Below are 22340 nucleotides of genomic sequence, written 5' to 3'. Positions count from 1 at the left end.
CTTGTTTTGTCTGTAACAGGCAAAGATTTTTACTCCCTCAGCTTGTAAAACACCATGTATTACCTCTGCCTACCATGTAAAACGTGCAGGGGGGATTGAATGGAATCCATCCTAACAGGAGGTGAGAAGTCATTGGTTGTGCTGAGTTGTGTTATGCCATGTCTAGCTTGAATTACATAAACTGTTGTGTTTGCTAACAGTGCTCAGATGCTGTAAGTGTTTGCAGAACAATAATGATGCTGCTTCATGCAGGCTGAGGCTCTGGTAATGGGGACTGGGAGTATTTATTCAACAAGTTACTATTATTTGCCTGTCATCCTACAGAAGAGCCATCCAACTATTTTCAGGCAGAGACACAGAATTAACCAGATAAAGGAGGTGATTATTTACTATTATTGAGAGCAGGAGCCTTGTCATATTTAGCACCCTGCTGCATATTGTACAAATAATGAACCTGCTGCTTCAGCAAGGCTCGAGTAGAGCAGCAGAGAGACAGCAGACGGATGGAGACAGACAAGAGTGCAGGGAACACTGAAAAAAATCCTGGAGAGTTGTAGGATGAGAGCCCAGCTATTGCAAACATCTTTCTGCAGTGACAACTGAAGAAGAACAAGGTTTTCTAAGTCTGAGATGTGAGAGTCTCAAAGAAGCAAACACACCTGGATTGATATCACCTGACAGATCAGCCTTCAAATTGTTCGAGCTCAGGACCTCGTGCTGGTCTGACATTCAAATGAATTTAAACATCTTATGACCGTGTAAGGCTTGATCCTGATTTCAATTACAAAAGTGAAAATCACTAGATTAATTTCATTCATCTCAGTGGAGCTAAACCAGTGTAAAACTGGTGCTAATGAGACATTTAGGTCTGTCAAGCGTTTATGAAGACTCGACTTCTACAAATGCTGCATCGACCATAAAAGTAATTTTAAGTGATAATTCTAATGTGTTTATCAAATTATTTTTATTAGAACTATCTCCAGCTGGAAAATATTCAATGGAGGTAATGGCAGAGACTAATCAAACGCACTCAAACTCATTTTGAAATTAAAAGGGAATAAAAAATGCAATGGGTAAAACCCACCCAAATTCTCTTTCTGTTACCTCGGTCTGGTGGGAGGCACAACCACAGAAGACAAGTGATGTGGTCTCTCAGCAGAGAAGGCAGCAGGAGCAGTGTTTAACCACCCCTCACTGCAGGTATACAAGTCACTCATTTAATTACATACAAGGGTCAAGCCAGTGCAGAAACACATGGTTCACCTGTCTAATACACTGTTTTGTGTAAGGAAATGCAGAGGTTTCAGATAAATGGTGATACTTCCCCGCTGTTAGTTAATTGTGACTGATCTGACAGAGGCATGAGACGGAAAAAATATTAAAAATCATCTAATTGTCTCTAATGATGTTGTAGCCTGTTTTCTAGAGGTCTCTCCTAACCAGTTTTAAGTGTCTTGAGTTCAGAGGAGTCTTCTTATAGCAAAATTCCTCAAGTAGCAATGGTACAGAGGGCTTACATGTGGAAGAAACATATTTAGGGTTTACATGTGGAAGAAATATATTTCAATTTGCTTCGCCGAATACTAACAAAGATCTTATTCACTTTATTCTTGAAAGGTTTGGCTTTTGGCACTTTTTCCTAAATTTTCTTCATTCTTTATTGCCTGGTTGATTTATTTCCTCTGCTGTGAAAGTTACAGAGGAAAGCAGAGTTGCTTGGCAGCGTGATGTGGTATTGCTGAACTCAGCTGTTTATGGCTTTCAGCAGATGTTTCTGCTTCAAAGGCACTGTGAGAAAAAATACACATGCACACATTCCTCCTCCCCAATTCTGCATCTTTTGTCTCTTATCTCCCAGCGCCTCCAAATCACAAGGAAGGCTACATTACAATAGCTGCCAAACCATCCCAACAGTGCCAACTGCCACAGAAAAATAAGAGCTGACCTCACCCAAAGCAGAACTCAGGATTTAAAGTGCGAAAAATGAACAGAAATGTCAGCCCATGAATGTGCTGCACCAGAAGAAGGTCCTCATGGATAACCTCGCTGTGAGTTACAGCTCATTAAAATGGAAAGCACCAGGGATTGCTGTGTGCAAGGGGCCAGGACACAGCAGTTTGGGGCACAAGATGCAAGTGGGACAGGCAGCCTTTCCTCCTGCATTTTCCAGGAGTGCTGGAAAACACCTTCTCAAACGTGTCTGAGGCTGAAAAGCAGATTGCATGTTTTTCTGGTCGCTCTCTGAGAAATGATTATTTTGTCAGAGAGTCAGAAAATACTCTCACCCCGGACATCAGGAATTACAGTTATTATTGAACCTGTCTATCAGTTCGGGACGGATGGAAAGCTGTTGTCCCATTATTCTATGATTGCACATCCTATTCTATTTGTGTGGGCTCTGCTCTATTTACATTCTAATGAAATAAAACAATACATTCAACCTGACTGGAAAGCAGGGAAGGCACTGACAGCAGCTTTCTCAGCAAGGCTGGGTTATTGCATGCATTGGCTAAGCCTCCAGCATTTGGTTTTGATAAGCATGTAAAAAGCTTTTCCAAACTACAGAGATTTGCTGTGCAAACAAATTTGATGCTTTCATTTGGGCAAGAAATATGTGAAGGATGACCTTTCTCTTGGTGCTCCAGCCCTTCTGCTTCCCAACAGACCCAGGAACTCCAAAGTAGACCAAAAAAAAATTATTGCAACTGAAAGTTCTGTAGAGATCACGGATAGATCTCTTTTAATGTATTTTGTTATCTCATCTCTACTAATTAATTTCTTTTCTTAGAGAAAAAACTCATGGGAATGCCTTACTCCTTGGTTCATACTGTGTTATCTACAAAGATTAATGTAATATTTTTTGAATGGTCAGGACCAAGCCTAACAGTGGTTCTGTTTAAATCCAACATGAAAATTCCTTTCAATAGCATCTAACGACTGGCTTTCAAAAACCTCATCTGAGATTATAACATCTTGCTTTGAATTTCAAACGGGGGGAAGATAACGTTGCGAAATATCTGATCAGGAAGATAATACCTTCCAGTTTTTATCTCCCACAACACTCGGGCAGACCCTGCTGGTTTCCTGACTCAGCCTGTATCTGTTAAGAAGAAGATATTTCTGCTGATGACAAGTTAAACACAGATTTCTAAGGAATCAAAGGACTGACACAATAGTGTGGCTGGATTACGGCGGGGTCAGCACTCCAGCCGTGGATCAGGGCTGCACAGTGGTAGGTGCCAGATGAGAACCAGACAGACGTGTGTTGTTGCCATGACAATTGCTATAGTTATCTCAAATTTTATCTTTCTGAACTTGCATTACTGATAGTATTGAAAAGAAAGGGTCCTCCAGGCTCAGGGAGAGTCCTTGCCCACGAGGGCTCCCGTGGAATTCGCTCTTCCATAACCCAGGTGAGGGCTGCCCGTTAACCTGAAAGCACTCAGGATTCTTCAGGTTCAACAAGTTGCCCTGCTTTCCCCAAAACCACGTCAGACAGCAAGGTCTAAGGAACAAACCCTCCCTCTCAAGGCAGTTTGTGCAGACTCTTGCTCAGACACTGCAGCAGACAGAGAGCGCGAGACGACGGAGCATCCGCCTCCTTCCTGCAGGCAGCCTGCTCCTGAAAGAGCCACGAGAGACATTCTTCATCCCTCCTCCCTCCCTCCCAGCTCTGGGCTTTGATAAACACTCCTGACATTCAAAGCAGCAAAAGAGGAGCCATATGAAAGGCTCCTTTGGGAAGGAACCTTCTAACCCCAGTCTTCTGTGCCCTAGAAAAGATATTGTTACATGGCACAGCTGGCTGATCCTCATCCGTATGTGCAGATGTCCAGTGTGTCTTTGGCACCTACCCTGCATGCTGGGGACATCTGTGCCCTAATTTGACCTGGAGCAGGCATCCTAACAAAGAGAAATCTCATAATGCAAAGACAGCAGGCAAAGATAAATTATTTGGGAAATCGGATGAGAAAGCGTGGAGGGAAAGGATCTTTAAAGCAGTAGGCAAAGGCTGAGCTATATTATACCTGATACTGTTACTGACAGCTACACACACACTCCCATGTGCCATTATAAGCACACAGATGCACATCACAAGAATGACTCACCTTGGAAGCTCTGAGGGCTTCCAGCAGCCTAAAAGACTGCACCAAAATATTCACAATGCTTAAAACAGAAGGCCAGAATCATAGACTTGTTTAGGTTGGAAAAGAGACTTAATAAAGATCATTGAGTCCAACTTCCAAGGCCACCACTAAACCATGTTCCCAAGCACCACACCTACATGTCTTTTAAATATCTCCAGGGATGGGGACTCCATCAGCTCCCTGTGCAGCCTGTTCCAGGGCTTGACAGCTTTCAGTGATGAATTTTTTTCCTCTCATCCAATCTACACCTTCCCTGGTGCAATTCGAGGCCGTTTCCTCTTGCCCCACCCGGGCACACGACTGGCTCACGCTGAGCCAGCTGCTGACCAACAGTCCCCAGGTCATTTTTCCAATTACTCCTTGGATTATGGGGGCTTCATTCTGCTCCCCATCCCTGTCTTTCAGCTCAGGGGGCTGGGTACCCAGAGACCAACAGACTGAGGCAAAGAAGGTATTAAGTACCTCAAGCCTTTTCCTCATCCTTTGCCATTGCTTCCCCCTGCTTCCAGTAAAGAATGGAGATTCTCTTTAGCTCTCCTTTTGTTCAGATATCTATTTATGTCTATACCTATCATATGTCTAGATATATAATAATGCCTGCTCATATGGGAATTTCTCATAAATGAATGGAAATTGTTTCTGTTTCAGGGTTTAATGCTGTAAGAAATCCACTGCTGATGTCCTCCTCCCAAAGTACCTCCACAGTTTGTACAAATCAGTTTCTGCAGGCACAAATGTGACCTCCTGAAGACATGCACAACCCCCCAGGCACCTACAGCAGTGGCATGTGCCACGTCAGCTCTGATCTTGCCTCAGTTATCAGTCAAAAGGATAAACAACTCTCATAAAAAAAATCCTGCCCCATGAGCACTAAATCTCTGAATCCTTGTGAGAATCGTGTCCTCTGCTCAGGCTGCAAGGTTTTGAGGTCAGCAGGCACCACTGCCACTCTGCTGAGCTCTGCAAACCACTCTGACCCAAAACTGCCAGCAGAAGATGACCCAGATTTTAAAATAATTAATAACATCTACCCTGCTCATAATGTGTGAATACTCTTCTCTGTGCCCATGTATCGGGCACAGACTGACTGTCTTCTGGTGTAGCCAGACACACACCACATGGCTCACACTTTTTCAAGTCTGACTCATGTTGTACATATACACTTCCCTTTTATTTTTCAATCACACGGAATTCACTTCACTGACATCCCTTGGCAGCATATGGTGCTGCCAGACAGAGGAGAGATCTGCACGGAATTGTAACGGCTTTGTTGCTTTCCTCTGTGCCCCAGTGATGTGAAACACAACCTGGGAACATAATTAGCTGCTTCCACGTGAATGCAATGATACCCAGACAGTGCTAAAAAAAAAACCAGGCCACAACAACCCCAATCCAAAAAAACGTGTGCGCATGTGGCGAGAGGGAATAAGTGATTGTGACTCAGTCTGAAACACAAACACAACATCTGGAAGCACTCTTCCTGAGTCTGCCTCTTTATCAGACAGATGGCTGGAGAGCCATAAGCCCACAGGCCTCTCAAAAGGTTCAAGGCCAAGAGGATAAAGTGCTACATCACAGCAGTTTTCCATTATGTCAGTTTTTCTAAATGTCTCCCTGTTCTCCCACACTCCGTTTCTCTACCCGGCCGACAGAAATCAAAAGCAGGGGGTGACTCCATCCCTCCACAAACAAAGTGCCACATCCACGGGCAGAAATGTCAGTCCAAGAACAAACTGAAGGTATCTTCTTCCAGGCCACCTCCAGGTTTGCAGAAGCAAGAGGAGTTAGGCCTAGATCAGACTCAGTCCCTGCTTCTTAGTGCTCAGTTATAGGATGCTCTGGCACTCTGGCTTTGGCAGAGAAATCAGCTTAAGAAATTCCCCTAAGCCTCCTTGCTCCTACCCTTCATCCATCTTTCTCATGCCCACAGCTGTCAGCACACCAGCAGGTGGAGGTACACTCGATTTAAAAAAAAGAAAATTAGGTTAAAAATACCCCTTGCTCCGTGTTGGAATAGCTCTCATTCCCTGTGGTGGCAATCCAGGATAAACTACACAGCAAACACGAGCCCTTCCACTCGCTCTCAGAGGAGATGTGATCCATCAGCCACACAAGCCTTAGGCTGGGACCAAACAGAGGCAAAACTAAGATATAGAACTGGTTACAGCAGTAACCAAAAATCTCCCTTCATCTACCCCAAGGACACACATCAAACCTACCAGCTTCCCCCCAGAAACAAGAAACAACAAAAAACAAGTGACCAAGTAGTAGGGTAAGACTTGTTTTCACTAATCAACACTGTTGTTATCCTCATCAATAGCTACTTGAATCTCAGCAGAAATTGTATTATGAGGCACACAAACATTGCTGATTTCAAGCTGTTTGCAGTTACTTGCTACAGTTGCAAAGCTTTTTTGGATAAATCAAAGCTAAGAAGCAATGGCTCTTGGCTTTAGCACCACAAATTCAAAGAGAACAAATATTACTTAAAAAAGCAAAAAAGCACGACCCACTTAAATTCTCAAAAGGTAATGGTAAACAATTACTGCTGTGACGTACCTAAACTATGTCTCTTGTGTTCTATTATTTATATAATGTGAAAGGTGCATGAGCTGTTGCATTCAGATACAAACTGCTCCTTTCAAAGTGCTTACAATGCAATTACACCCCACCACTAATGACAGAGAAATATGCAAGAAAGGCAAAGTAACATGGAAACAAAAAATGAGTACTTTTACTGAGTATGGCCTTGGTTTCTAGGGATATGAAGGGGAAAGAGTGCAATGGTTCTCCATGGTGCACCAGGGATGTTTGTGTCCTTAACAACTCAGCACATCACTCTCTCCATTATGACCAAAATGTATCCTGCATGCAGTGTTATCTGGCTACTCCAGTACACTTACAACCTATTATGAATTTAAGTAATAAATCTGACTTCACAACCAGCTGGGGACATGTGACAGTACAAGGGGAAAGCCAAATATTCCTGTTGGTTGCAACAGAGAAATAAGGCAAAACTGTAGAAGATGCTTTGTTCTCCTTTCCTTCTACCTGAGTTCTGCTAGAAATAGCTGGCTGTGTAAAAAAAAACAACATACTGTCAACTTCTTGACAAGATGTATGAATGTTTACAAAGCACTCAAGAACTACAAACTTTCATTTACCTGTTTTTATAGACACTCCTTTGCAAACACAGTGGAAAACACCTTCCTCTGCCTAAATTAACCAACACATTTATGAGTTAGTTGAGTTTGCTGCAAGAGAAGAGAACAGCACCTCACACCTACCCTGGCCTCACTAGAGAACTGCACATCACTTCCAGGAACTGTGCTGCTAAACCAGCCTGGAAACGCTGGTGGCAGCACAGAAAGATCCCATTAGGGACTTGCAATTCTCAACCAAATTAAATTAGTTTAATATATTTACATAAAAATAATATATTTACAAAAAAATAATATATTTACATAAAAATAATTGTGCTTTGTGGAGAGGCCTCCAAGTGACACTTAGTACTGTAATGCCCACTACATCATATGCTTTCCCACTGGGATCTCAGTGCACACATAACCAGGATTTCCCACCCAGCTCGTCCTTGTACAAAAACCCTTCATTCAAACCCAGGCTCCTCACGCCTTCAGAAGACAGCAACTATTTACACACACAAATGAAAGAGGCATTAATTGAAACATTGACTTTTATTTGCACAATTAGCACTAAAAATATTTTTATGGGTTAATTAGACTTCATGCAAATTGGATTGAGAAGATTTAATTGGGGTGTGATAACCTGACAATTACAGTTCCTCTGTTGCAAATACACTCAGAGCTACTCGCTGTTCTAAAGCTGTGTCCTCCCTTTCAAACTGTTTTGGGTTTCAGCTTTTTTAGCTCTGGAAAGCTCAAATGATGGATCTTTCCTTTGCCTGTACCAGTCCTGAGGTGGGTTGACCCTGGCTGGATGCCAGGTGCCCACTAAAGCAGCTCCATCACTCTCCTCCTCAGCAGCCCAGGGAGAGAAAAATAGAATGAAAGGGTCGTGGGTCGAGGCAGGGACAGGGGGGGATCATTCACCAAGTGTAAACACATTGAATCAGAGAATTATCTTGTCACAAGCTGCTCGTGATGAGAGAAATTTCTACACTTTACAGGTGTCCAATATTTGGGCACAGAACACAAAAGCTGAAATGTGCTCAGTTTTCTGTGCCTGAAGACAGTCCAAACCAACTGCATGGGAAAGCAAGAACCAGCCCAGCAGCCCCCAAAGATTTTATGATACTCTTCAGTGAGCCCAGGTCCGTGGCTAACAGTGAGAACAGAGCCAGGGAAGCATTGCCTGGATCTGCACAAGGGAAATGCTCTGCATGGATTAACGCACAGCAACGTTGTGAGAATTCATTTAGACAATATCTGGGAAGAGCAAAAGAATTTCCACTGAAAGTAGCAAGATCTAACTTCACTGTGTGCTGTGGAAGACAATCCTACTTCTGGAGAAAGCACTGATTTTGTGTCTGTGGAGCAACCAGGCCAAGTCTCAGCAAGAACACCCCAAACAGGAAGGCAGGCACTGGCAGACCAGTTCATCCCAGTGCTCCCCAGAGTGCACTGCTCTGCCTCACACAGTTACCAGCGTGTCGAGGGAACCCCCAGTTCTGGAAGAAGTAACTGTTTGCAAAAAGGGATTCTTCTGTATTACACACAAGACACTGGGAGGTTTGAATTATCCTGTACCAATGATTCAAAGTTACAGTGGCTTCACTGTGGGAGCATTCACTGCTTGCTCGATGAACCAACCACAGAGGCTGTGATATGTTCAGAGAAACAAGGTCAGAACTATCAAACCAAAAAATTACGCTCACTAAACCCCTTTGAAATTAAGAATATTCATATTCATGCCAAATTACACACCCCTGCACCCCCACCGTAGGTCTATCCCGTTAATTTTTTTTAATTTGAGCTGGTGAATTTTATTACCTGTTATAGATCAGCAGATGGTACCACAGTTCACATAAGTGTCTCCAGATTTCCAGGCTACAGGTTTAATAGCTATGAGCAGTGGTAATATGAGCCTTAAGTCTTTCAACCAATGGATGCTATCATGGACATAAATGAGTTTAATGTGCCGAGAATATGAGGTTTCATACCTGTTCCTTGAACTTGGTGCTATCCTCTGACAAATAACAGTTGTGGTTGAGTGCTTTCCACCATTCCCCACCTCTTGCTTCACGTCCCACTGCCGGGGGTCACTTGTCTTTGCACTCAGAATGTTCACACCTTTCTTCACCTTTGCCCTGTTGAAAACAGCAATTGTAAAAGGTTTACAAGAGTCATTCAGGACTGTGATCTTCGAGTGCAGCTCAGGCATGGAAATCTCAATATACCAGCTTTCAGCTAAGTACCAGATATTCTTCTAATCCACCAATAAATAAGAGACTGGTATCAAGAATGCAGATCTGTGGCAACACATCACTTTTTTTGGACAGAACCAGCTCAGTGTCTTTATATGTTCTGCCAACAGCAGGCTGGAATTAGGATTAAATCTGAACCTTGCAGGAAAAGCTGCACTTGAGGTTCTTTTCTCTATTTTGGCAATAATTTTTTCCAAAGAGAAACTTGTCCCAACACAGAAAACTCAGGAAGGTTCTGTTCTTCTGTATCAAGATGAAGCTGTTTTTCATCATTGCACAGAGGAATGCTTCACTGGAGTTTTCCTTAATAATCCATTTTTATTCCATATGATATTCTTCTAGGTATCAGTGGACAGGTTTTTGCTGTTCTGCCTAACAATTCCCTCTTTAAGACAGACTCCCAAGGAAATTTCTGTCTGGAATGCCCAGCCTGGAGAGGATTTAGCTGTTGGTTAAAATAAGACTTTGTAACTCACAGATGTTCTTACAGGATGCAAATTTCTGCCACTGTTGTTATGCCCAGTGGAAAAGTTAACTGTATTTATCTAGTGATGCTAATAACACCAGCAACAACTGTATGGAGGGTTAATTAAAGAGCACTTGCTTAATTAAAGAGCATTTGTACAAGGAATTCCCAGCAAAGATGTTGTTTGGGTGCACAATGTTTAGCTGCTGATCTTCAGTTCTGCTACAACGCACCAGGAATGATAAATGAAACAAAAAATGTTATTTACTGAGCAGAAATCATCATCTAACAAGATGATGATGTCAAGGTATCTTCTTGACATTTATGAGGACACAGAGTACCTAAGTTACTCTAAAAAAAAAAGGTCTTTTTGCATCTTCAGCCAATAAAACAATTAAAAACTGTAGTTATGAATGACTGAGAGCACTTGTCCTCTTGCTGCAGTTTTTCAACAGCGAGACAGAACACAATTAATTTAAGGCATTGAAAAAGAAAACTCTTTTTTTTTCTCAGTATAAGAGCATAAATGCTTAATCCTCTCCTTTGTAACATGAAACACCACGGAGCTTCACAGAATACTGTCCTGCTCTTGTAAAACTGGCACAAACCTGATGCATCTGTAGTGCCTTCAAGCTGAATTACTCAGAAACAAAACCAGAAAAAGCAAAGGAAGAATCAAATCCATTACTGAAGGTTCATTAGAGCTTCAAGTCCCATTACGTCTCCCAGCCTATCACAGCTCAAAGAAATGAACAAAATAAATGTATTAAAACACTACCACCAATCTCAAATCCATATAAAACCTGCAGTATGTCTTTGGAAGCCTGTATTTTAGGTGTGTTTGGATGTATTTTAGGGCACTGTCATTTAGCAACTGGAGAGAAGTAAAAACTCATAGTTTAGACACTTTGTTCAGCTGCTCCTTGAGATGGGCTCTGAAATGGCAGAACACCACTCCAAATGATGTTCCCGTGGCTGGATTTTCTACAGAATTACAACTTTGTCAGCAGCTGCAAATTGCTCTTTCCACCCCGTAGCTTGACATAGTCAATACCTGGGCTCCTGTTAATTAGGATGGACATTTGGTGTGGCCAAGGTTAGTGGTAAAATACACTGCCAGAGGACGAGGGGCCATGGCTACAATGCCATTTTGTTAATTAACTACAGTATGGGGCATTAAGTTGAGTGGTTTTCACATATGCCATTATATAAAGCCCATTAAAAAAAAAAAATTCCATCCCAGGGTAAAGTAGGTTATGTTTAGTGAGAAAAATCAATGTTGTGATTGCACTTAGCACTGGAATTAGGGTATGAACACCCAGAAGATTGAACTTCCGAAATAAATATGCAGAAGCACCATTTGCAACTCTCCCTCTGAAAAGGGCATTGAGTTTTATATAACAAGGTCAATGGATGAATCAGAATTAAGTCAGACAGTACTGAGCCCCATATATTTTCAAATGCAGTCTGTACACATATGCTACAAATGATTTCACTGAATTTTTATTTACTTGGTGTTTGAGTGCTAGCAAGGAAAAGTCTGTTTAATTCCTTACCAAGAGTTTGTTGACCTTGCTGTATGCTTGTGATTAAATATTAATTTTTTCTAAATCAATGGTGCCAACTTTGTACATAAAAATTTGTAAGTTACACTACCTCAACAAACCCCAAGAAAGAGGAAGTGGAGGCCAAATTACTTGACAGTCTCCTGTATTTACCCACCTAATATAACAGTATATATTCATTTACCATGTTTACTTAAGGCAGGCAGGTATGGTGACAATAAATGAAGACAAACAGCTGAAACAACTGAAATACAGTTTTCCTTAATGTGTGGCTCCCCACTCCAACTGGGAAGTTCTTTGCCATGTCTACTTATTCACAACTAGATGTTTGTCCTCACACAGAGGCTTTTTCTATGACCTGCAAGCATCTACCAGACATAACTTGTCAGCTTGGACTTCCACCCCAAGTGGAGTCAAAATCTTCCCCTCCAGTGTCATTCTAGACAATTTTCTGTGAGTGCCACTGAACTGTCCCTGTCACTCTGTCTGTGTGCTCATCATGGTGGTAGTAATGAAACCACAGCCCCCCCAAAAAATCACCCTTTCCTTTTTCTGGGTCTAAACACAGACCCTGCTAAGCAAGTCACAAAAACCTAAGGGCAGCAGTTCGTTTATTCGAGGCTGATTTTGTGCATGCTGAAAGTTCAGCACAGTTTTTGATCTCCTGACAAAAGCAAACCTCGCAATGGAAAGATGAAGGACAGCCCATCATTAAGAACAGCACAGAACACCCCAGGTCAGCTTCAATCCCACACTGGATGGAGGACTCCATCCATCTGAATGCAGGTTTTCCAGTTTTATGAGCACATGGCAGCCAGAACACTGGAAGATTTTCTTGCTTCAACTTCTAAGGTTATTAATTCATAGCACAGGAAATCTCTGCCTCAGCTTTGTCTCAAAATAACTGTCTCTCTCTTTAAGTCTCTCAGATGGAGAATTAAAAGATTTTGCTGGCGTGCAGAACAAGCAGCATCTCAAAGACGTTACAGAGAGTCTTCAGCAGCTTACCTAGGAATCATTACTTAATTTTTGTTGAGACCAAGTGAAAGCATTTATTTGCTTACATAATCTCACAGCAAGTGAACTTCTGTAAATGTGCAATTTCCAAGCAAATATCTCATTTCCAACTTGAAGCTTTCAGTTATATACGAAGACTTCCATTTAGCACTCTATCTTCATAACATGTCAAACTTAGAAATGAAGCTTCTAATTAATACCTTCTGATCAAATACATATGAAAATCTAACTGTTTCATTTCACTGTCCTCAAATCACAAGAAAGCTCAGCAGTATTTAGACATAATACTATACAACTATTAAAGACAGGAACCAAAAGGTAATTGAATCAGCAACAGCCAGAGCTGAAGGTGTGACTTATGATTTAAGGAGCTCAAATTATAGCTTCCTATTTAAATTTAAATTTTAATCTTGCTAAACTGCTCTGGCTGTGGAAGGGTTCTGCTACCTGCAGCAGTGCTATAGAGGGGGCAGGCTGCTGAGTGCTCCAAACAGTTCTTCACACATATGATTTTGCTGATGTATGCTAATCCTAGAGAGCATCACCTCTCTTATTCCAGAGAAAGTCATGCTCAAAACACGGATCCAAGCAGGGCTGCACTGCCTGGGTGTGCTGTGACACAGATAAGTACCTGCAAAGGAAGAATCTGAAGTTATGGGTAGAATAACACCCTGTGAGGCTGATGAGGAGCTGAACAGCTCCCTGACTCCCTGTGGCCTGGCACTAACACCCAGCTGAGCACTGAGCTGGCAGCATTAACCAGAGGATGATTTATCTTCCTGGATTGCTCACTGCAAGACCAGGAAAGCAGCAATGGCAGTGCCAGGGAAGTGCAGAAGCAGGAGGCAAGGGCTCTAGACAGGTCAGGGCAACACTCTCAGCAGCAGCAGCACCTCTCACATGGGGTGAGCAGTGCTGCCAAACTGCACCCCAACAGCAGGTTTACAGAGCAGCTGGGGTAGACGAGGCTGCACTAAAGGATAAAAAGCTAAATCAATACTAAATTCCTATAACCAGTGATCTTCATAATAGCTGGAATAGTTTTTTCCAGACACTAAGCCTTCTGTTTCCTGTTAGGCTGTTCATTTCCAGAGGGTTATTCCAAGCCCTGCATCTTCTGTGCTCCTGATAAATGCCATGCTATTCCCAGCCCCGGCACGTTGTCCTTTGATCTGGGAGCAGTCTGGGTTCAGATCAGTGACCACTGCTTTGCACAGTCTCTTCAGCTCACATCTGCTGTCAGAGCTGCTGGGCCAGAAGACCTCTCGTCAGTGAGTATTCAAAACATAAATATCAGGGGCAGAGGCAGGCTCGGTGTGACCGGGGAAGGCTCATCCCCAAGGCAGTCCCTGAGCCCCACGAGCAGACACGAGCTGCTCCTGCTAAGCCCTCTGCACCCCCACACCTAAATCCTCGTCTCTTTGCATTTGTCAAGTTGGTGTTTCAACTTAACAAATGCTGACCCCTTTTGGTCAGTCTCCTCTGGAGCCTCGATGCTTCTTGCTACTTTTTGTTAACAGTTGCCCAGACCAGTAGAAGCCCTTGACCTTATTGACTGTAAAGGTCACACGGCGAGAAATTATTTTACTGAATCTCCCGAAACCCAGGGAGCCTCTCCTGGTGGGCTGTTTCTGGGCTGCACTTTACAGTAAGTCTCAAAACTTCATGAGTTCTGCCAGAAAAATTTCAACTTCTTCCTGTCATAATTAATGTTCAGTCCTCTCCTCTTTTGTTCCAAGAGTAAATCAGGAGATTAAAGCCAGCTGGAGGAACCCATAAAACCCAGGCAAGAGACTAACCACAGCAATTAAGAAAGATTTGTTTTATTAAGTAAATATTTTTCCTTTCATCTTTCTATGTGAAATGAGTTGCTAGATCTCAGTGCAGCTCTGAAGGAACAGGACAGACATCTGCCTGCAAAACATTACTCATTAAAAGTTGAGAAGCCAAATGTGGAACAGAAGAATATGACCTGGTTAGCTGTGTCAGCCCTTCAAATATGATCCTTTAATTTGCAAAATACACGGACAGAGCAAGTGTGATTAAGTGGCTATGGTTCAGCTTAGGGAATACGGGGATCAGGTATCAGCTCCAGGCTTCCTGCACGACTCCACACAAGCCACAGGATCCTTGTTTGATCCATCCTACTCCAGCAAGCAGATGTCCACCAGTGCTCTACGTGGCCACCTCTTTGGAGGTTTTCACTTACAAGCCACACACACAGACAGGCAGCAAAAGAGAGCCCTGTCTCCACTGGGGAATTTAGGTACTACATTTATTAGGTAATAAATTACTGCTAACAGTAGTATTAGAGATTTGGTTCCCATTAAGAAGGGTAGTCCAAAGAGCCATCCATGCATTTTGTTTACCTGGATTTCTACATTTACAGCACAGGTTAATCATCAGACCTCGCTCCTCAGAGCATCCTTTCTCCTTCAGACATTTTTTTTTCTCATGGTGTAACCAAAAAAGGCCTTCAGGAAACAACTTTTGTAGAAAAAGAGTAAACACCCTTTAAAATGTCAAAACAGCTAAAACTCTCAGTATTTAGTTCTTGCTCTTTGTTCCTTCCATTTTTTCTTTCACTTCAAATAGACCAGAATGTTGCTTTACTTAAAAGGACTTAAAAAGAAAAAAAAAAAAAGCCACATCAAAAAAAACGACAAAAAAATTGAAATATTTTACTTTGAAAATGCAGTAATCAAATCCTTAAGAACCTCCAAACCAGAATGCTTAAGCTTCTTGAATACAGTGAGCAGCTGAGACAGATTTCAGTATTTCTGAAGCCTCCTCTGTCAGGCAGATTGGACTCAATTCAGCTTCCTCAAAACTGCATATTTTGGTGACTTCACTGTCCATCAAAATTACACTAATTCCTTCCATTGGCAGTGAGGAATCCTGGGATCTGAAATAGCTCAAGGGCTGTTCTTTTGTAGTGTTTCTTACATAACTGCAATTCTCCGAGACCGCAGGAAAATCAGCTGCCTTTTATTTCAATAGGAATAGGTGCTTCACATCCCTTCGGAAGCTTTGAAGAGCTCAGCTGCAAGGCACGAGGTAGATGCTGTCAGCTGTATTTTAGATTTAGGGTTTTTTTTTCCAAAGAAGAAATCCACTGTGCTTTGGGATGTTCCAGTGACACAGCTCTTTGGTTTGGGATGAATTCTGTGGTTAACTCTTTGCTGGCATTACCAGTTCTCTTGAGGTGTCAGGTTTATAAAGTTTTAAAAGAAAAGGAGAAAGAGATGCTTTCTGTGAAGCTTGGATACCACCACTTAAACCACAGAGGCAATGACTGAACCTCCTAATAGATCTCATGGCAAAACTGCTTTCTCCAGCACTGAATGTCAACAGCACTAGTTAAGGGGTTAGGGAAGGCAGGAGGAAAAAAAATCCAAAACATAAAAATATACATCAATAAAAGCAGGAGGGAATTACACAACACAGAGAATCTGGATTTGTCTTCCAAGCTGTGAGGAAACCTAATCTGAATTTACAACCTGCTAACATTCTGCCTCCAGCAAAGATAAACACTGTAAACTCCTGACGTTCCCAGCAGCTGTCACAGAGCTGCTACTGCATTTCACTCCAGCTCATCCTGCTTTCAGAGGAACAACCACGTTCAGCCCAGATATTTCCAAGGGGTTCTCTAATCCAGGTGAGTACTTAGACCTGAAATGGGCTCACAGGAGCTCAGAACATAAAGGAGCTCTTGCAACGCTGCCAGAAGCTCTCCCTGCCCTCTGCCTTGGCTGATTGCATTTATGGAGCCACTTGGGTGGCAAAACCACTGATACTGAGCTCAAATTCTCAGAGCAGTAACAAGATAAGAGACAAGAGAGTCCTTGGTAGAAGAAAGCAAAAATCATGCACCAAATAGCTCCAGTTCAGCAAACACCTTCCTCTTCTTAACTCCCCAGTCCACAGCTTCCAGAATTTCTTTGGACACAACAGTCGTCGCCAACTCCCACAGTTTTACATTTTACATTTTACATGAAGTATTGCAGGGATTAGATATTTAAGGGTTTTTTAAGCCTCAGCTCCCAGAGCCATTTGGAATGAATTCTCACAGCTATTAAGAAAGGAGGAAGATGGAAAGCTGACAGCAGAAGAATAAGTGTTTTCAGTAACAGGAATCCCTTATTTTTTTCTTTTGTAACCCTCAGTACTCTTGCAACACTTGAGGATGGCGTCTCAAAATAGAAAAATCCATTCCCATTAGGAAGGATGGAGATCCCCTGCTGATAAGCTCTGTCCAAGGATGGCACAGAAGGATCTCCTTCTCAGAGTTTACAATGCATGCATTAATCAGCAGATGGGAACATACAATTTGAGACATGGGACAAGGCTAATATTTCCAGCCCTATTTTCATTGCCCTTTACCTGTTACTCACGGAATCAGCAAAAAATCCTGGTTCACAAGAAATGCAAGGGAAACTTAGTGAGGACCAAAGTCTTACAGAGCCTGAGAGGGGTTTGCAGCGATACTTTCAAACCTCTGTGCTCCTCATACCAAGCATTTGAGATGCTTGACCATAGCTGACACGGGGACAGTCTGAGTTTGCAGTTTTCTTATGACTTACTCACCCTTTCCATCTCCTTCAGGAATGAATGAGTACAAAGGCTCTTTTCTAATTTGAAACTCAAGCTGACTAATGGCTCTGAGTCAAAGATCCATCTCATGGACTCTGCAAGGAACTGAAAGAAGTTGATGCATAATCATTGAGGTAAAGTCTCTGTATCTGAGGGAACACTCATTTATAAATTCCTTACATAAGGAAACATTGGAGCCCATGTTGTCTGCTCTGCTGTCCAAAAGTGAGTTGGAATAAGCACCTTTCTCACAGGGACACGTGCTTGCTGAGAGAGGCAGAAGAGAGAGAGACAGAGATGGATGTTGTGTAAACAAAAATCCTAACCAGGGTGAATCCAGAGCACAGATTCAGCTGCACGTGGTAAATACAAGCTCATTGCCTCCATGGATCTACTTTATAGGACCAGAGACACTTTTTAGATAAGTAAATGCTTTGAGATTATATTCCCTACTACAGGCAGTTTCTATTATTACCAAAAAAATCTCTAAGCTGCATATTTGTGACATTCCCCCAGTTGGCAGAGCAATAGCACTGCTGAGGAAAATACTTACTGTTTGCAGTGGTTATTAGGATTATTACTTAGACCCCAAGTGACTTTCTGAAGTAATCTTCCCGTGCAGTCCCTTTGTGTTTTTAATCCCATCCACACTCCCCGTTCAGCAACTGCCATGAACACAGTTCTGCCATCAGCTATGAAGCTGGGAGGGTTGTGTTTCCTTTTTTCTTAGAGAAATAATTTTGCTGAAATCAACTGCTGGAAAGAGGTAGGGGGGCAAGTGTGCTTAAAACACTGAGAAAGAGAGGAGCCATTCACTCAAACAGTTGTTTCAGATGTTATGCACTGTGCTAGGTACTTGTCCAAGCAACTAAAGAAAATCCTGATTATCAGGTGGTTCACCCCCAAGATGCAGCACTGTCTCGTTTGTAATCTAATTAGTTTAACTTAAATTGACTCAAGGATGGAGCATTTTCCCACTGCCCTGGAGAGAACTCCCTGCAGACAGCAGGAGTCTGCTGACTCTGCAGGAGTTATAATAACATGTGCTCCCATCCCTTTAGTTCTGCCTCTTCTCCCTCTCCCTTTGAAGTACTGAGCAGCACCAACCAGGGGCAACCTTTTGGCACAGACAAGTGCCAAAACTGTGATCACCAAAGCAGAAAGTCTGCTGAGATAACTGGAGAACAGGACAGGAATTATGGCCACGTGTTTCCCTCATATCCCTTGTACCACGACTCCAATATTTGGCAGGGTTCTTACTCTGCTCATCATAATTCTCACACTTGTACATGGGCACTTTAAGGCACGTTCACACTGCTGCTGATCTTAACCATGTTTCAGAACAAGCCCACCTTGAGCTGTAATCTGCATGCAGGAGTGTGAGAGAAATGCTACAGAGATGGTCTAGGGGGATAGAGCAAGCAGAACTGCTTTAATCACAGAATTGAGCCTTAATCTAGTAAATGCTGGCAGTGATCTGTACCACAGCCTCCAAATTCGGTTCTTTTATGCTTTAAGTTTACCCAGCAATAGCACAAATCCCTGTGCCCTGAGGCTGTTGCTGGTAGTTTGTGTATTTAGGCACAGATCTGAAGCCCCTGAGCCTTCAGTCAGTCAGCAAAAATACTCCTGCTGACCTCAAGGGCCATGGATCAGATCCATAAAGCCCACCTGGGTTTCCATGGGGTCACTGCCTGGCCTGCCAGAGCCAGTGGGCACTGTCACATCCAGGGGACGTGATGGAACCTCCTGTGGCTCAGGAGCAAGAAAACAGTGCTGATAAATGACGGATGGGACGTGGCTCAGAGAGTTCAAGTAATGTGGAAAACTGCTCTCATCCTCCTGCAGCTTCTTTTGTAACTTCAACAAGCCTGTTTTTTCCCCAGAAGTGACTGAACAGAGAGACAAAAATAATTTTCTAATCATTAAGAACCTCTTCAAAACCTGGTGGGTGTTACCTTGTATATGCCTGTCCACAGAAACACACCTGCAGTATTTCATACACCAAATTTTCTTGTCCCTCTCCACTTCATCCCTCCACAGTTGCTTTCTCTTGCCTTTGTATAACTCTGCAACTCTGCACCTCCTCTTGTAATGGTCCTTTTTCAATGAGGCTGCCAGATGATAAGAACACAGACTGTGAGGGGTCCTCCAGACTGGCAAGTTTTTTGCTATATTAAATGAAAAAAAAAAAATAAAAAATTTCTCTCAACTCCTTCACAATTCCTTAGTGGAGAAATTACGTTCCCACCTCATGATTTTGTCTGCTGTTCTTCCTAATAAATTACCTGCTCCTCCTCAGGCCACCTTGGGATACACTGTTAGAAAGATCACTTGTCTTGGCTGGATTTAAATATCCCAACAAAGGGAGCCCCTTAAAGTCTTTCCACATTAGGTAAGTGATGCCCAATTCCTGTTATGGAAAACAAGGAATAAATACCAACTACAAGAGAAATGAGCCAGCTGTGGGGCTCTTCCACTGAAGGATTAGGTACAAGAGCTCGGGCAGTGATTCATTAGGAAGTTGCTTTCCCTTTTATGTGTTTGGTTTATCTTACTCCAGGCTCAAGTGCCCAATTATAACAGCACTCACTGCTGCAGAGCACCTCAGCCAGCTCCTCCCTCCCTGCCCACAGAGGGCTGGCAGAGCCAAGGCCAACACTAATTACAGCCTCTCAAAGAAAGGCCTTTTCCTATAGAAACTCACCAGCAGGAAAGGAAGGGACAAGAACCGCAATGAAAACAAAAGCATGACTTGACACTTTTTTAAACAAGTCACTGTTTGCCCTTTTGAAAAGGCTGAAAGGCTTTGCTGGAGATGGGGCTGCCTTAGGAGTGAGCAGCAGATGTCTGTGCATGAGAAACCACGAGCCTTCTGTTTGTTGCTGTACAGCCACAGGACCAGGTTTGACACCTTTAATTTGCCAGGCCCATTGAGATCATCAATATTATCTCAATAACCACTGCTGGACGTGCCCAGGAGCGACAGTTCCCGTGGCCATCGTCAGCTACTTCTACAGCACCTTTTAAGGACCCTTTTTAAAATTATTTTTTTTTTGAGGCTGTGCCTGTACTTGAAGACAACTGGGGACTCTTGAAGCCATAATGAACAGAGTGAAGCCTTGAGAGGGCAACAAACTGCTGAGCTCCTTTGACATATTGCAGGAATCAGCAGGAAGATTCTGGGATGTATCAAAAGAAAACCAGCTGTCGGTGAAAGCCAGAGGCAACAGCTTATTCCTGGATGCAGATATTAAAGTCATGATATACTTAAAACAAGAAAAACCACCTACAAGATAAAATAGATCAATACATTTGTAACTCTTATTGTGTTTATTGCTTTTTCTTGGAGAGGATTCCAAATCAGCCTAAGTCACACTCCCTTTATCATCTCCTGGGGAGTCTCTTTTTTCTCCCTCAATGACTCTCCCCAAAAGTCATTTCAATTCATCCAACTACAGCCAGCTACTAACTGCAGGGATGAAAATCATTTTGTTTCAGCTTGATGCAGCAGAAACTCATCTAGACCTAAACAGCAAATGACAGGGCACAACACAAGCACCTGATTTAGGGCTGCACAGGCTTCAGCAGCAACAAAGGATCTGCTTTCTGAAAATGCTGAAGCAGCTACACACTGTATCAGACTAATAACATTCCAAATGAAATGCTGGTAACCATGTGCCTGGATAGGGGAGCACACACAGAGCATCCCCTGCAATCAGCCTGGAAGTGCTGCTACAGGATCTCCACCGTGCCCTTTAACTTCTCCAACAGTTTCTGCTCACAGATAAAGCCACCTCAGGAGACAAGAGTCTGAGGAGATAAGGTTGGAAATGTCAGGGCTACACCAGAATGGTTCAAACAGTAGACACAGAACAGAAAGATCACCAACATATAATTGTACATCCTCCCACCACTCCCTTCTAACGCCGCTTCCTTTCGGTGCCCAGGGCTGGCAAAGTTGCTGCACATTCTGGTTTGGGCCAAAGACAAGCAGTGTGGGCTCCATTTCTGTGCTATTCCGTGAAGTATCTCTAGAAACAGGTGAGAAAAACTTGGTTTACAGGCTTCCCTTTGTTATAGTAACAACCTGTCGCTGTGAGGGATGTTTCAGCACTGGCCCCCATCCACCAGAAAGCTGATGAGGCTGCTTGGCAGCCACAGAGGGTGGTGTTATGGCACTTGCACATTACATATGCCAGCCTATTTAATGCCTTAGCAAAACCTCTCCCTGTCTCCTAAGTCATTTACTTCCTTATTTGAAAGGTCTTAGATAAAACCACCAAGAATTATGGGGTATACAACAACCAAGGATATAGAGAAATGACAAGTACAAAGAGAGGAATATGAATAATATACAGAAGAGGCCATTATTCTATGTACTGAGGGAAAGTGTTTCTTGCTCCTTACAAAAGGAAGGATTTATCTTCCCCTGATCAGAGGTGACAAAGCTAGAATGTTAATGCTAGAAAAACATAGGGAGGGCAGGAAGAAGGCTGCCAGCAATTTCACTTTGATTTCATCAACTGATCATGCAATTATACATTTATTTTTTTTTTTGTGAGCAGCAGACACTTTCACACTTGGAGTACCCCAGGGGAGAGACAAATTACTACCCTCACAGATCCTTCTACAAAATCCCACACACATTTCTGTCAAGCAAGACATTGATGTTCTCGATCTCATGTCCTTTAGGCCTGACACAACTTGTGTTACTGATGTTAAAGGGGACAAGACTGGTCATCAGGTACTAAGTCTTCTCTCAGCAACAGAAGTTTCATGAAGACGGAATTCAGGGCCAGCTCTGAGAGGATGAAAATTGAGTCAGGCCTTTAGTACCTTGAGCTCCCTTAAAATTACAGTCCCCTCTATAATTAAAGTCCTTCCCCCATCAATCACTGGGTCTTCTCCCCCCTGCCCCAAGTCCACGTGTCCCTGTGAACTCGCAGCTGGGGATGTTTATTAGCTCTCAGCAGTATCGACTATGTCAGAAAACATCACATAAATGCAATTATAATATGCACCCACTACATGCTCTGCTTTAATGCTCACAGTGCTGAGTTTAATGCAAATGCAACCATGTCAGTGTGAGCAAACTCTGAGCCAACACAGAGGTGATAAGGCAACCCCAATGAGACGGGAGGTTG

At 42.8% G+C, this 22340-nt stretch overlaps 1 protein-coding gene across 1 annotated transcript in view; it reads right to left on the bottom strand.

Moving 5' to 3' along the window:
• TMEM132C (transmembrane protein 132C) overlaps positions 1-22340 on the bottom strand; it is a 198607-nt gene that overhangs the window by 78404 nt on the left and 97863 nt on the right. The window contains exon 3 of the mRNA XM_051785437.1: positions 9289-9435. Coding sequence (XP_051641397.1) covers positions 9289-9435 — 147 coding nt within the window. The remainder of the gene's footprint in view (positions 1-9288; positions 9436-22340) is intronic.

Source organism: Manacus candei, unplaced genomic scaffold (genome assembly GCF_025592945.1).
Source record: "Manacus candei isolate 608988 ecotype Guabito, Panama unplaced genomic scaffold, ASM2559294v1 h1tg000020l, whole genome shotgun sequence".
NCBI lineage: Eukaryota > Metazoa > Chordata > Aves > Passeriformes > Pipridae > Manacus > Manacus candei.
Note: the sequence above shows the minus strand (reverse complement) of the source record. Positions and strands in the feature narration are given on the sequence as shown.